Source organism: Symphalangus syndactylus, chromosome 5 (assembly GCF_028878055.3).
Source record: "Symphalangus syndactylus isolate Jambi chromosome 5, NHGRI_mSymSyn1-v2.1_pri, whole genome shotgun sequence".
NCBI lineage: Eukaryota > Metazoa > Chordata > Mammalia > Primates > Hylobatidae > Symphalangus > Symphalangus syndactylus.
Genome location: NC_072427.2, coordinates 31266652 through 31278794, shown reverse-complemented (window position 1 = coordinate 31278794; position 12143 = coordinate 31266652). Strand labels below are relative to the sequence as shown.

At 49.9% G+C, this 12143-nt stretch overlaps 1 protein-coding gene across 3 annotated transcripts in view; it reads right to left on the bottom strand.

Moving 5' to 3' along the window:
• Nucleotides 1–286: 286 nt before the first annotated feature.
• Nucleotides 287–12143, bottom strand: part of EDC3 (enhancer of mRNA decapping 3) — a 71206-nt gene continuing 59349 nt past the window's right edge. For all 3 annotated transcript variants that reach the window (XM_055277787.2, XM_063638781.1, XM_055277788.2), the window contains 3 exons: nucleotides 10516–10669; nucleotides 5478–5695; nucleotides 287–2676 (listed from right to left, as the gene is read on the bottom strand). In XM_055277787.2, coding sequence (XP_055133762.1) covers nucleotides 2342–2676; nucleotides 5478–5695; nucleotides 10516–10669 — 707 coding nt within the window. In that variant the 3' untranslated portion in view covers nucleotides 287–2341. The remainder of the gene's footprint in view (nucleotides 2677–5477; nucleotides 5696–10515; nucleotides 10670–12143) is intronic.

Genomic DNA, 12143 nt, shown 5'->3' with positions numbered 1-12143 from the left:
GATCAGAATTGGGGACGTCCTCTGGGCCCTGGCTGCTGAGCAGTCCTAGATGGCACCTCTGCCCTGCTGGCTTCTGTACCTCTCAGCCCCAGAGAACCTAAACCGGGGCTAGCCAGGTGGGGTCTGGTTTTCCGCAGCCTGCCAGTCCCATTACTGGCCGGGATTTAGGCTCTATGTGCCCAACAACTATGGCCTGCTGAGGGCAGGAGATGAGTGGGGCGGGTTCCTAGGCTGGGGCAGGCAGCACCTAATGACAGCCTACAGAGCAATTCACACGGCACAGGACTCAGTCATTCAGCTTTATTTCAGTGCTGGTTTTTGGTTCCCTAAGAGCTGCACGAATGTTTGTTAGGCTTCACCACATGACTGGGGGCCCCTTGGGAACTGGGTACTATGGGCAGGATGCCCCTGAAAAGAACTGAAGACAGAGGAATCATATTTCTCTTTTAATACCTCTGGAGAAGGCCCAGGCTAAGGATGAGGGCAGGGACCAGTCCCAGTGCCCCCCTGGGGAGAGAAGAGGGAGAAGCTTGGGCACAAACTCCCAGTGGCCCCGCAAGGCTATCATCCCTGGATCTCGCTGGAGTGGGCAGTCTCCTGGGCCAGGGTTGTTCTAGCTTGTTTCTCACTGTACCTAATCAGGGGGCCTAACTGCATTAACAGGCAGCCAGAACCTGCCTACCAAAATGCCTGTAACCTAGACTGCTGCTCGGATTGTGGCCAAGAGAGGGCCCCAGCTTGGGAGCTGCTTGGCCCTGAGAGTGAGCAGAGGCTCAGAGAATACACAGCACAAGGGTTACAGTTCCTGGCCTCTTCCCATTGCTGGAGACAATTTAAGACTGAAGGGAAGATGAGAGGAGGGGCCAGCCCTCTACCCTGGCTCATCTGCTTCTGGCGATGTTCCTACAAGGAAAGTGGTAACAGCCTGAAACCCATGGTGCCAGGGCCTACCCTGTGTCCACAATCCTCGGTGAGCCCTTCTGCCCACCCATCCACCCGCTCAGCCACTCTGGGCAGACACAGAGCAGAAGCAGCCTGAAGCCCTGAAGCAGGCTTAAGCACAAGTCCTTGGCAGGAATCCCTGCCAGGGTTCCAGGCATAGATCCTGTTCTACCAGCCTCCAGGGCCTAGGGCTTGGCACCTTAGGATTTGAGCATCAGTGTGTTCCTGTGGTTGGAACCCACACCAGCTAGCTCATCCAAAACTAGCCTCATTTTGCCATCTTTGAGACAGGGTGCTGGCCCCAAGCCTACTCATCTAGACTGGATAAATGTAAAGGGTTCAAAGCCCAGATGTTGTAAGAGCTGGGGTGGAGCTCAAGCACAGGAGCCCATCTGCCTGCTCTGGGATGACAGCTGCAAAGGACCATTTCAGGGGAAGGGCAGAGGGGATGAAAGAGTAGGTGGGGCATGTATGTGCGGGCAAAGGGCTGGAGGAGTGGTGGCCTAGGACAGAAGCACCAGGAAGCCTCTTCTGGTTCAGCACCAGGCTCCCCCAGGGATATCCCCATCTGAGGGGTCTGGCCCCAGACTAGAAGGCTCAACCTGCTCAGCTTTGAGGGTGGGGCGGGCACTGCTGGCAAGATGGGCACTGTGGTTCTACAGTAATATAACCTTATACTACCTGTGCTGAAGACGACAGAACAACATAAAATCCCAATACAGTAACACCATCCTAATGCCGCCCCCTTCCCTACCTCTGAGTGATGGAGGGAAAAGGAGGGAGAGATCCTTGGAAAAATCAGCATAAAACTTGGATCAGCTCAGGAGTAAGGGTCAAAACCCCCCAAATCAACTTGTGGGGCTAGGGGAAGGCCTGGTCTGTCACAGCCCTGGAAATGAATGGAGAGTGCAGGTCTGCCCTCTGGTGGACAGCTGCCGTGCAGCTGGTTCTACAGAGGAAGGGCTGTCTGCGTGGGGAAAGCAGGGGAGACACAAAGCCACAAGCTCTGAAATAGAGCAGGTACAGGCCCCCAAACAAGACCTGGCCCACTCTTCAATGTGTGTGCCCAGGCCCGGTGGCTGTAAACCTGAAACACAGTCTTAAGAGCTGCCTACGGCTGTAAACAAAGGCCCACCTGGCCGTGCAGGGGGCTGAGGGTAGAGATGCCTGGAGTTGCTGCACGCTCAGCCTGCCGCCCAGCCCGGAACCCAGTGGGAAAGACTTCCCTGGCTAAGAGCAAGTGACAGGTCAGTTTTAAGTAAGTTCTGTTCTCTCACAGAAGAAACAAACCCAAAAGAGAAAAAACTTTAACAACAAGGTCCATGAAGCTTCATATCCTTAAGGCGTTCGTTATCAGGAGCAGCAGGGGACAGCAGGGTCCTGCCTGCGCAGGAACCCTCTAGGCAGAGTGCAGTGGGATAACAAACTTGCAGCCAAAGGGCGAGTGGTAGTTGATGCCCACCTCCTGGAAGACCTGCTGGGGAATGCCAATGTCGCACAAATAGATACGGCCTGCGTGCTCCCCCAGTGGCAGAGGCAGGCCCAGTGCCAGTGACCATTTGGCATCAATGCCCTGTTCAACTTCATGCACAGGAGGGTCTATGCTGAGTACTGGTGCCCGGTTCTGGTTGGCCCAGGCCACAGCTGCCTTGTACCAGGGTTGATCCCGCAGGAAGACGTTCTCAGGGCAATCCAGGCAGTTGATGACCAGGTCCACAGGGCTAGTGGGCAGATCTGCAGGTGGAAAGAGTGCCATCTGAAAATTCCTATGAGCAGAGAGCAGCCCAGGCTGGGACTAGGGACCAGGTCGCCCCAAGGGTGTCTTTGTTTTCCAGACACCACTCCAATGCCTCTCCAAAGGCTGGCCTTCTTAAAGCTGGGCCAGGGCACAGGCCCTAGGAGTTGCAAGCTGGCTGGGCTGAGTGCTAGAGACCAAGTGCATGTCAGCCCAGCAGACCACTGCCCTCCTGGAGTTCTCAGGATGAACCATTGTCCTCCTGAGTGTGCAGAGCTTCTCAGGGCACAAAGCCCTCACCACCTCTGCCTTCTCAGGCACACCTCTGTATATCCAACTAATGCCCTGGGCACCTTATGACCTCTGGGAAGGCAGAGTCCACTGTCAAGGTGGCCGTCAGGGGAAACCCCACTCAGGTCCAGCAAAAACAGGAGCTGACTGCTATCTGCTGACTGACCCAAGAAGGGTGAGCAGGTGACAGCATGCTTATTCTATTCCGGCTGGCCTACTCATTCTACTCTAGCAAGCCTGTCCTCTCTAGTACTCATTATCTCACAGGAATGGGTCCTCCACTCAGCCCAACCTTAATTAAGAATTAAGAGGGTACCTATTACTATTCTCCCAGGCTCCTCTGCTCTAACCAGGCTTCTGGGACAGTGTTAGAAAAGGATGTCTCAACAAGTATGTAGATCCTGTACTGGCCTAAGAGGTTAAACTGAGAATAGCATAAATCAGACCAAACTTAAAACTTAATGGTCGTTGAGACTTGTGTCCTGGAGCAGCTGGGATAGGAAAACTTTTGGGCAACAAGAGGAAGAACTGCCTGGAAGGGGGCATCATGTTAAAAATTACAAGAAGGGGGTCGGGCACGGTGGCTCACGCCTGTAATCCCAGCACTTTGGGAGGCCGAGGCGGGCGGATCCTGAGGTCAGGAGATCGAAACCATCCTGGTTAACACGGTGAAACCCCGTCTCTACTAAAAACACAAAAAATTAGCCGGGCGCAGTGGCGGGCGCCTGTAGTCCCAGCTACTGGGGGGGCTGAGGCAGGAGAATGGCGTGAACCCGGGAGGCGGAGCTTGCAGTGAGCCGAGATTGCGCCACTGCACTCCGGGCTGGGTGAAAGAGCGAGACCCCGTCTCAAAAAAAAAAAAAAAAAAAAAAAAAAAAAAAAATTACAAGAAGGGGAACCCACACCAGGCCCCCTTCCCAGCTCTCAGCCTAGAGTAATAGCATTTCTCAGCTAGAGACTCACAACTTCCCTGCTTAGCATGTGCCACCGTGGGGAGTCCCTGTGGGTGATGAGGCTCTCAAGAGTGAGAGTGGCATCCTATCTTCTGTATGCCCACAGGAGCCTGGCCCGAGACTTAGCAGGTGAAGGTTCTGGTCCAGGCTTTGCCCTTGACTCACCATCTGACCTCTGGTGAAGTCCTTTCTCTGGGCCATATTTGCTCTCTCCAATTCTTCTCACTGCTGTTCTCATTTAAGCCCATTCCAGTCAGACTCTGTCCCTACCACTCCACTTGAGACCACTCGTCAAGCTCACCAGGAGCCTCCACAGAGATGCTAAGTCCAGTGGTCGATTCTGTCTTCCTTTGACCTTAACCTAGAACAGGGCTTGCTGACACAGCTCATCACATGCTCCTTTCTTCACTTGGCTTTCAGCTACCATACTCTCCTGGTTTTCTTTCTCCCTCACTGACCATTCCTGTCCCATCTCCTTGGTTAGGCTCTTTACTCCCTGACTTCTAAATAAAGAGCTCAGTTTTCCAACTTCTGTATCTACTCTCTTCCTATGTGACAGCATATCCAGGCTCCTCATGGCTTAAATATTCCCTACGGCTTGTAACTCTAGGCTGAATCCTTTCACTTCAGATTCATATAACTCCTTCCCTATCAACATTTCCACCTGCATATCCAATAGATGTCTCAAGCTGAGCTTCTGCTGTTCCTCCCCAAACCTTCTCCATCAAGCTTTCCCATCTCAGTGATCGCACCTCAGTTATTGAGGCCAAAAACTTTGGAGCCACTGCCAACTCTTCTCTCTTTCTCCCACCCCCCATACATCCAGTCTGTGGATTCTATCTCCAAAACTGATTTAGAAACTAACTACCTTCACCACCTCTGGCACTACCACTCTGTCTTAGCCACCATAATCTCTCTCTCATGATCACAACAGCATCTTGACACTTCTTTGTACTCCTCTGTGTAGTCTACTCCCAAACAGCACCCAGAATGATCATCTGGAACCTAAATTTGATTATATCATTTCTCTACTTATTCCTTCAATGACTGCCCATCTCACCAGAGTAAAAGCCCAAATCCTTGTGGTCATCCCCAAGGCCCATCATGAGCTGACCCTGAAATGTCCAAGTCTCCTACTCTCTACCCAGTCCTCCAACATGCCTCCTTTCCCTGCTTTGTTTTTATCCATATCACTTACTACAGCTACACAAGTATGTTACATATCTTTTTGTTCCTCCTAACCAGAATATAAGCTCCACGGAAGAACGGATTTAAAAAAATCTGTTGCCATATCCCTAGCATCAGGAAGAGTGCCTGTTCAACGAGTATTTGTGGAATGGACCAATGGGTCCCCAGCTCTTCATCTGAGTAGTCGGACAGGAAGAAACATAAGGGGATGGGAAGTAGTACATTACTGTTCTAAGACTCCTTAGAGGCGAAGCACCATCCTTACACACGTAGTGCCTTTCCACCTGTCGCCACTGGGTGGCATGACGAGACCATCAAACTGCTAAGGAGGGAGGAGGCCTTCAGCTCAGCCCTGCATAAGTGCTCACCTTTGAGGCTAGACACTTGTTGGCCTTGGGTCTTGCTGAAGAGCGACAGCTCGTTGGTGATAGATTCCAACATCTTGACAAAATTGGGCAGGAAAAGGATGACCTGGACATCATGGTTGGCCAGGTGCCTTCCACAGCTGATACCCTGAGCCCCCTTCACATGAGGTCCACACAGTAGAGCCACTGTAGGCCTCTGGTGAACATTTTTGGGATTCAACCTGGAAAAGAAGGTGAAGAAGCAGTATCAGCTACATACTTGCCAATCCCTTGCACCCTATACCAGACAAATTGCCTGTAGCTCCTATTGGTCTCAGATCTCTTACCCACTGCTCACGAAGTCCCAGGCTCCAGAGGGGGACAAAATCCACTGCAGGCCAGGTCTATAGGGTGGCACTCCTGTTGTCCCAAACCCCAGCCTCACGTCATTGCTGGGTCCTCCCACTAAGTGGTTCACCCGGATCTTGCTCCACACAACACTGTTGCCAGAACACCGCTTTGCTGACCCATGAACACTTAGTAGTTCCTCTGCAGCCTTCTCTGTTCGTCTTCCCCAACAATGTGTCTGCTTCACTCCAGCAGCGCTGGTCTCATCCTCTCCTGCACTTGTAAGGCTCTTTCCTGCTTATGCTCAAACTACATCCCCTGCCCAGAAAGCCTTTCACTTTCCAAACTCTGAACCGCCTTTTCTTGGAGATCCAGCTCAAGGCTTACCTCTGCTGGGATTACTCTGGCTCATGCCTTTACCTCTCCTCAACTCCTAATAAGCTCACAGCAAGTACCATAGCTCTCCATTCTCAGTCAGTTGCCAATGGTTCTCTTTACTGAGCTTAGTAGCTTACTCAAGTTAATGAAAGCAATGCTGCAGGCATTAACAGTACCTATTTCATAGAATGCTGTGCAGATTATTGGACGCCCAGCACTTAGCAGTGCCTAACACAAAGAAGGTAAAGTACTCAGTCAGTGCTGACCATGGAGGAGGCAGGCCAAGGGTTACCTGGCCTCCTAGGCTAGCAGCTGCCTTGGATGAAGTAGTCACTTCCAGTTTTCTGCTATTCAAAGCTGAGACTCCTCTAGACTCAGAGAAGCCATAAATAAGGAGATAAAAAGGATTAGCCTCGGAGCTGTGCCCAACTCATAGGCAGCACAGTTGGCTCACGGGGCAGCAAGGTAGGGAGGAGATGGACGGCAGGGCCATAGGTCCCTGCCTAGTGGCAGAGCAATGATAGTCACTTACCGGTTTCCCAAAGGGAGGAAGATGACAAGATGTTGTCAAGCTAAGAGGAGCTTCGTAACTGCCCCCATTCCCAAACACATTTTGGAGAATTTAACAATCTACTCTATATTCCAGACACCAAACCGTTCGCCTTCCCATTTCTGCATTTAGAGGAAATATGATGAGAACTGCTCCCTTCAGAGGATGCTGCAGAGTTGTGGAATCTGACTCACTTTGTTCTCTAAAGGGGTTCTTCCTCTCAGGGAGAACCTCTCCCGCCCCCAATCAAAAGAAGCAGAGCACAACATTCACACACCCAGCGGCAAGGTGTAGAGTATACGGGCACTGGAAACGTACCTATGTGGATTAGAGGCCTGGCTGGACTGTGTACCAACAGTATCATGTGGGCAAGTCCCTCAGCTCTCTGAGCCACAGTGTGCTCATCCAAAAACACGGGGCTATTATTTGGCTTTGAGGTGAAGTTATGAGGACCACATTAAATTATGTTGTGAAAGCACTGTGGAACACTGCATGGCACCTGCCATACGTTAAACTTCAAAATTACTAACCACGGGTCTGATTTCTCAACATCAGCAACTGCTGCAAAGGACAGGAGATGGACCTTTGGATAGTTCAGACACTAAGAGAAAAGATTGGCACAAGGACAGCCAGCCCCAAGAAGCTGGCTAGAGAGGAGTGTGACTTGGTAAGGACATTCAGCTCCTGCCCCAAAACTGATGTTTCTGGGAAGCCACTTAATGGTCTCAAAGTGCCTCCAACAGCGGCTCCGGGAGGAGGTGCAGGAGACACCAGACAAACAGGCCTGATGCTCTTTCAGAGGGCACCTCAAACTACCCCCTCCTGTAGGCATTTCCCTGGCTCTTCTTCCCTGGCACAGGAGAGCCCGAGGATCTAACAGCTAGGAAGCAGGCCTGAATCAAAGGACAAGGAAAAACTAACACTCCAACCCCCAACTCGAATAGGATGAGGGAGGTGGAAATTTTACATCTGGCTTGGACTAAGCCTGCTTGAATTAAGATCACTTCAGAATCAGGAGATGCCTTCCATCCAAACACACTATCAGGCCCAGAGAATGAAAACAGGCTGGAGTGAGGAGCTACAGGATTTATCTGCAATATCAGTTTTCTCGCAAGGACTCCCAAACACCATGGCTGGAAGCGCAAGCCAAGGACCAGGTTCTATTTCGCAAATAGGGAAGGGGCCCTGTGGCAAGCAACATCCTATCATGTGAAGCTTTGGATCTGTGAGTGCTGCTCAGGGAAAGGAGGCTTTCCTTGCCCCACTGAACCCAGATCTGCCCTGCTCTTTGGAAGCCGCCTCCCGACTCCAGACACCACTCTCCCACAAGGTTGCCCACATCCTCCTCTTTACTGACAAATCCAATAGGCACTTGTCAACTCTAATTTTGATTGATCTCTCAGCAGTACCACTGCCGGCCATTCCTTTTTTCTTCAAAGACTATTTCCTTGGTTCTTACACACTACCCTTTTGGTTTCTTACCTCTCTTGCCTTCTTCTTCATCCTCCTAACTGTGCCTTACATGCCGATGTTCCCCAGAATCCCACCCTGGGCCCTTTCTTTTCACACCTTCTCCTTACATGATCTCATCTACTCTTACACCATCTACAAGCTGACAACTCCTAAATCTCTACCATCAGCTAAGACCCTTTTCTGAACTTCAGATCCTTTTTTTTTTTTTTTTTGAGATGGAGTCTTGCTCTTGTTGCCCAGGCTGGAGTGCAGTGGCGTGATCTCAGCTCACTGCAACCTCGTCCTCCCGGGTTCAAGCAGTTCTCCTGCCTCAGCCTCCTGAGTAGCTGGGACTACAGGCACCTGTCACCATGCCTGGCTAATTTTTATATTTTTAGTAGAGACAGGGTTTCGCCACGTTAGCCAGGCTGGTTTTGAACTCCTGACCTCAAGTGATCTGCCCGCCTTGGCCTCCCAAAGTATAGGGATTACAGGTGTGAGTCACCGCACCTGGCCTAAATTTCAGATCCTTATAGCTAAGAGACTATTTGGATATCTCACAGGTATTCCAAACTCCACACATCCAAAACAAAACCCACCATCTCTCCTAAACCTGCTCTTCTTCCCATGTTTCCTATCACAGTGAATGTTACCACCATCCAATCAGATGTCCAGGCTAGAAAACTTGAAGTTCACTGATTTCTGACATTATACTTTCCATTACCTCTAAAATCCATTCAATTACCTTGCCCTGCTGAATTTACCTTAAAAACAACAACAAAAAACCCATCTGTCCACTTCTCTTTCTTTTTTTAAGAGACAAAAAAAAAAGAGAGAGAGAGACAAAGTCTCACTATGTTGTTGCCCAGGCTGGCCTCGAACTCCTGGGCTCAAGCAATCCTCCCACCACAGCCCCTGGAGTAACTGGGATTATAGGCATGCGTCACCAAACCTGATTTGTCCACTTTTCTGATCCCTGCTTCCCTAGTTGGGCCACCATCACTTGGCCCTGGCTCAGTTTTCTAAGTTTTGCAGTTTTCTACCTGATCTCACTGCCTTCAGTCTTGCCTCCATTGAATCTACTGTCCTCATTGTAGCTAAAAATCAGCTTTTTAAAACACAAGACTAACCATGTCATAGCTCTACTGAAATCTCTTCAGCAGCTCCCTACCACTCAGCTGTACTGAGGCCCTACTTTCCAGCCACACAGTGACTTATGGATTGCCAACAACCATGTGCCATGGTCTCTCGATTCTCTCTGCCCTTGGCACATGCTACTCCCTGTACTTAGAATACCTTCTTCTTGGCCAGGTGCGATGGCTCACACCTGTAATCCCAGCACTCTGGGAGGCAGAGGCACGCAGATTACCTGAGGCCAAGAGTTTGGGACCAGCCTGGACAACATGGCGAAACCCTGTCTCTACCAAAAACACAAAAAATTAGCTGTGCATGGTGGCACATGCCTGCAGTCTCAGCTACTTCATGAGGCTGAGGTGGGAGAATCGCTCAAGCTCGGGAGGTGGAAGTTGCAGTGAGCTGAGATTGTGCCACTGTGCTCCAGCCTGAGTGACAGAGTGAGAACCTGTCTCAAAAAAAAAAAAAAGAATGCCTTCTTCTTTCTCGCTTGCCCCTGTTAATCACCCCTTGTTCATCAGGGCTCAGCTTGGATGCCACTGCTCCAGAAGGGTTTCTCCAGCCTGGGGCAATAATATGGCTTACTGGAGAATTTTGTTTCCTCTACCACAGCACTATACTTTCTAGAGACCTCACTGGGCTACCAGTGGAAAGGCACAGTATTTTATTCTTCGTGTCTCCGGTATCTAGCAGAAGGTCTGGCACCTGGTATCAGTTTGTCTACAAATAAAATAAGGCACTGCCCTTGATATATGAGCATAAGGGGCAGGTGAGAAGGTGCCAAACTCCAGCTCCCCTACTCAGCTGTCAGTGTGGTTCTGGAAGCTCTCAGGTATGGAGACTGATTTGCATCCCAGCCGCGCAAAGTAAATGATGAGTGCCAAAGGCCAGATCTCCGAAGGTTCCTAGAAGGAAGGCTTCTGATAGTTAGCAGGAGTCTCAGGCCAGATGGCTGCTATCAGGAAAGAGAGGGTCAAAAGGCAGCTTGCCAGAAGAAGAATGAGGACATCTAGGAGATAGGTCTAACGAGGGGCAAAGAAACTTCACAGCATCCAGGAAAGTGACTTCAGAGAGATACTCCCATCAGATGAGCAGAAACTGCCTAATGAACTCATGTGTGTGTGTGGGAGGCACTGTGGTGGTGGCCAGGCAGAGCATCCTTACTCCACATTGAGTCCCTGCCAGTTTACAGGCATTTACCTGTTGGGTCCTCCGAGGAGGGTCAGTGCCATCTGACTGGCACACACACCTGTCATCTCCAGTCTCCGCTCCAGGGTCAGCCCATGCTTCTCAGCCACAGACAACAGCTTTTTATGCAGCTCATAGGAAACACTTGGGACAACCAGGCCAGAGTCTGCAGTTCAAAAGGAGAAGAGAAAGGGAAAGTGACTACAGAAACCAGGTCCAAACTGGGTATACTCTATCCAAGATTCTGCAAATGCCAACATTTTACCATGGACCACCCCTGGCCCATCCTCTTCATCTTCCGGGACTAAGGCACACTCTGCAGCTCTGCAAAGCTCAAGTAGTGACTGGTGAACCAAGTAACAACTTGTGCCAGGTCACCACAGAGTGGGGACAAACTTAAGCTCCCTTAGCAGTTTAGCTTTAGACCACGAAGGCCAAATCTACCAGGATATATTTAGTGCTATCGAGACCAGCACACAGCCTATAACAGCAACCTATCAGGCACATGAGAAGAGAACATGATTTTCCCAAAGTGGGGGAAATGCCATCTTGGGCAGAGGGGTTTCCTCACAAGCAGGCCCCTTGTCCTTCCTGAGAAGTGGAACCGACACAGATACTAGCTAACCCTAACGGCCCTCTGGTCCCTGCTGTTCTCCTCAACTGTAGGGCAGGAGGACTTGTTCCATCTGCTTCCCTCTTCCTCTTCCTTCTCTCTTCTATTTACCCCTTCCTTTTTGATTAAGAAACTCAGCTAGCAAAGTTGTTTTCTCAAATAATTTATCATTTTCTCCCCATCTGAGTTGGGTGTAACCCAATACTCACAAAACAGGGAAGAAGTACAAGTTAAGTAAGCTACGGCTGGCTTTAAAAAAGGGTAACTTATAAAAGTTGGGGAGAATTAGTCACTGAGAGTACACTGTGGAAAATACTTGGTTTTTCAAGGCTCAAAGCCAACATCTACAGCAGCTGGTGTATGTGAAGAAGTCTATAGTATTATTATATGCACCAGTGTCAACATACCAGGAAAGAAACAGCAAACCCAAAAATCTGGATCTGCAATGGACAGCTCTTACCTTGACAACCAAGGTATTGCTCCCTCCAAGAAGCAAACGCCATCTTACAAATGCCAAAGCCACTGGGCTGACCAGCAGACCCTTTCCCAAAGAGCCCCACTTGGCTTCACCGGCCAGTGGACCAACCAATGCAGATTCCAATCAGCAAGCCACTGTGGGACTGCATGTCACTTGCTTTGTCCAGCTAGACCAGGTACCTTTTTAGATCCTCTTCCTCAACTATACTGGACTGTCAACTGCCTGAGGTAAGGAAATTAATCTTTTACTTCTTCAGCCTTTGCCTTCTCAACTTGTTCCAGCTACACTTATCAACGGAGTTGAGTTCTTATCAGGTACTCAGACATATAAATGATGCAAACCGAGTGCCATTTCTGGTCTGGCCTAACTCTAAGGTAGAAGAATTAGGGAATAAAAGTTAATAAAAGTTTTCAGTACATTTATCTCATTCCATTGTTCCAGAGCCCTGTCTTAGAAAAATCTGTTTTCTTCACTGGTCCTGTCAGGAGAAATCTCTTGAGGTTCTATCAGGTCCAGTCCTACCTGCATATTCTTAAAACCATAGAGAAT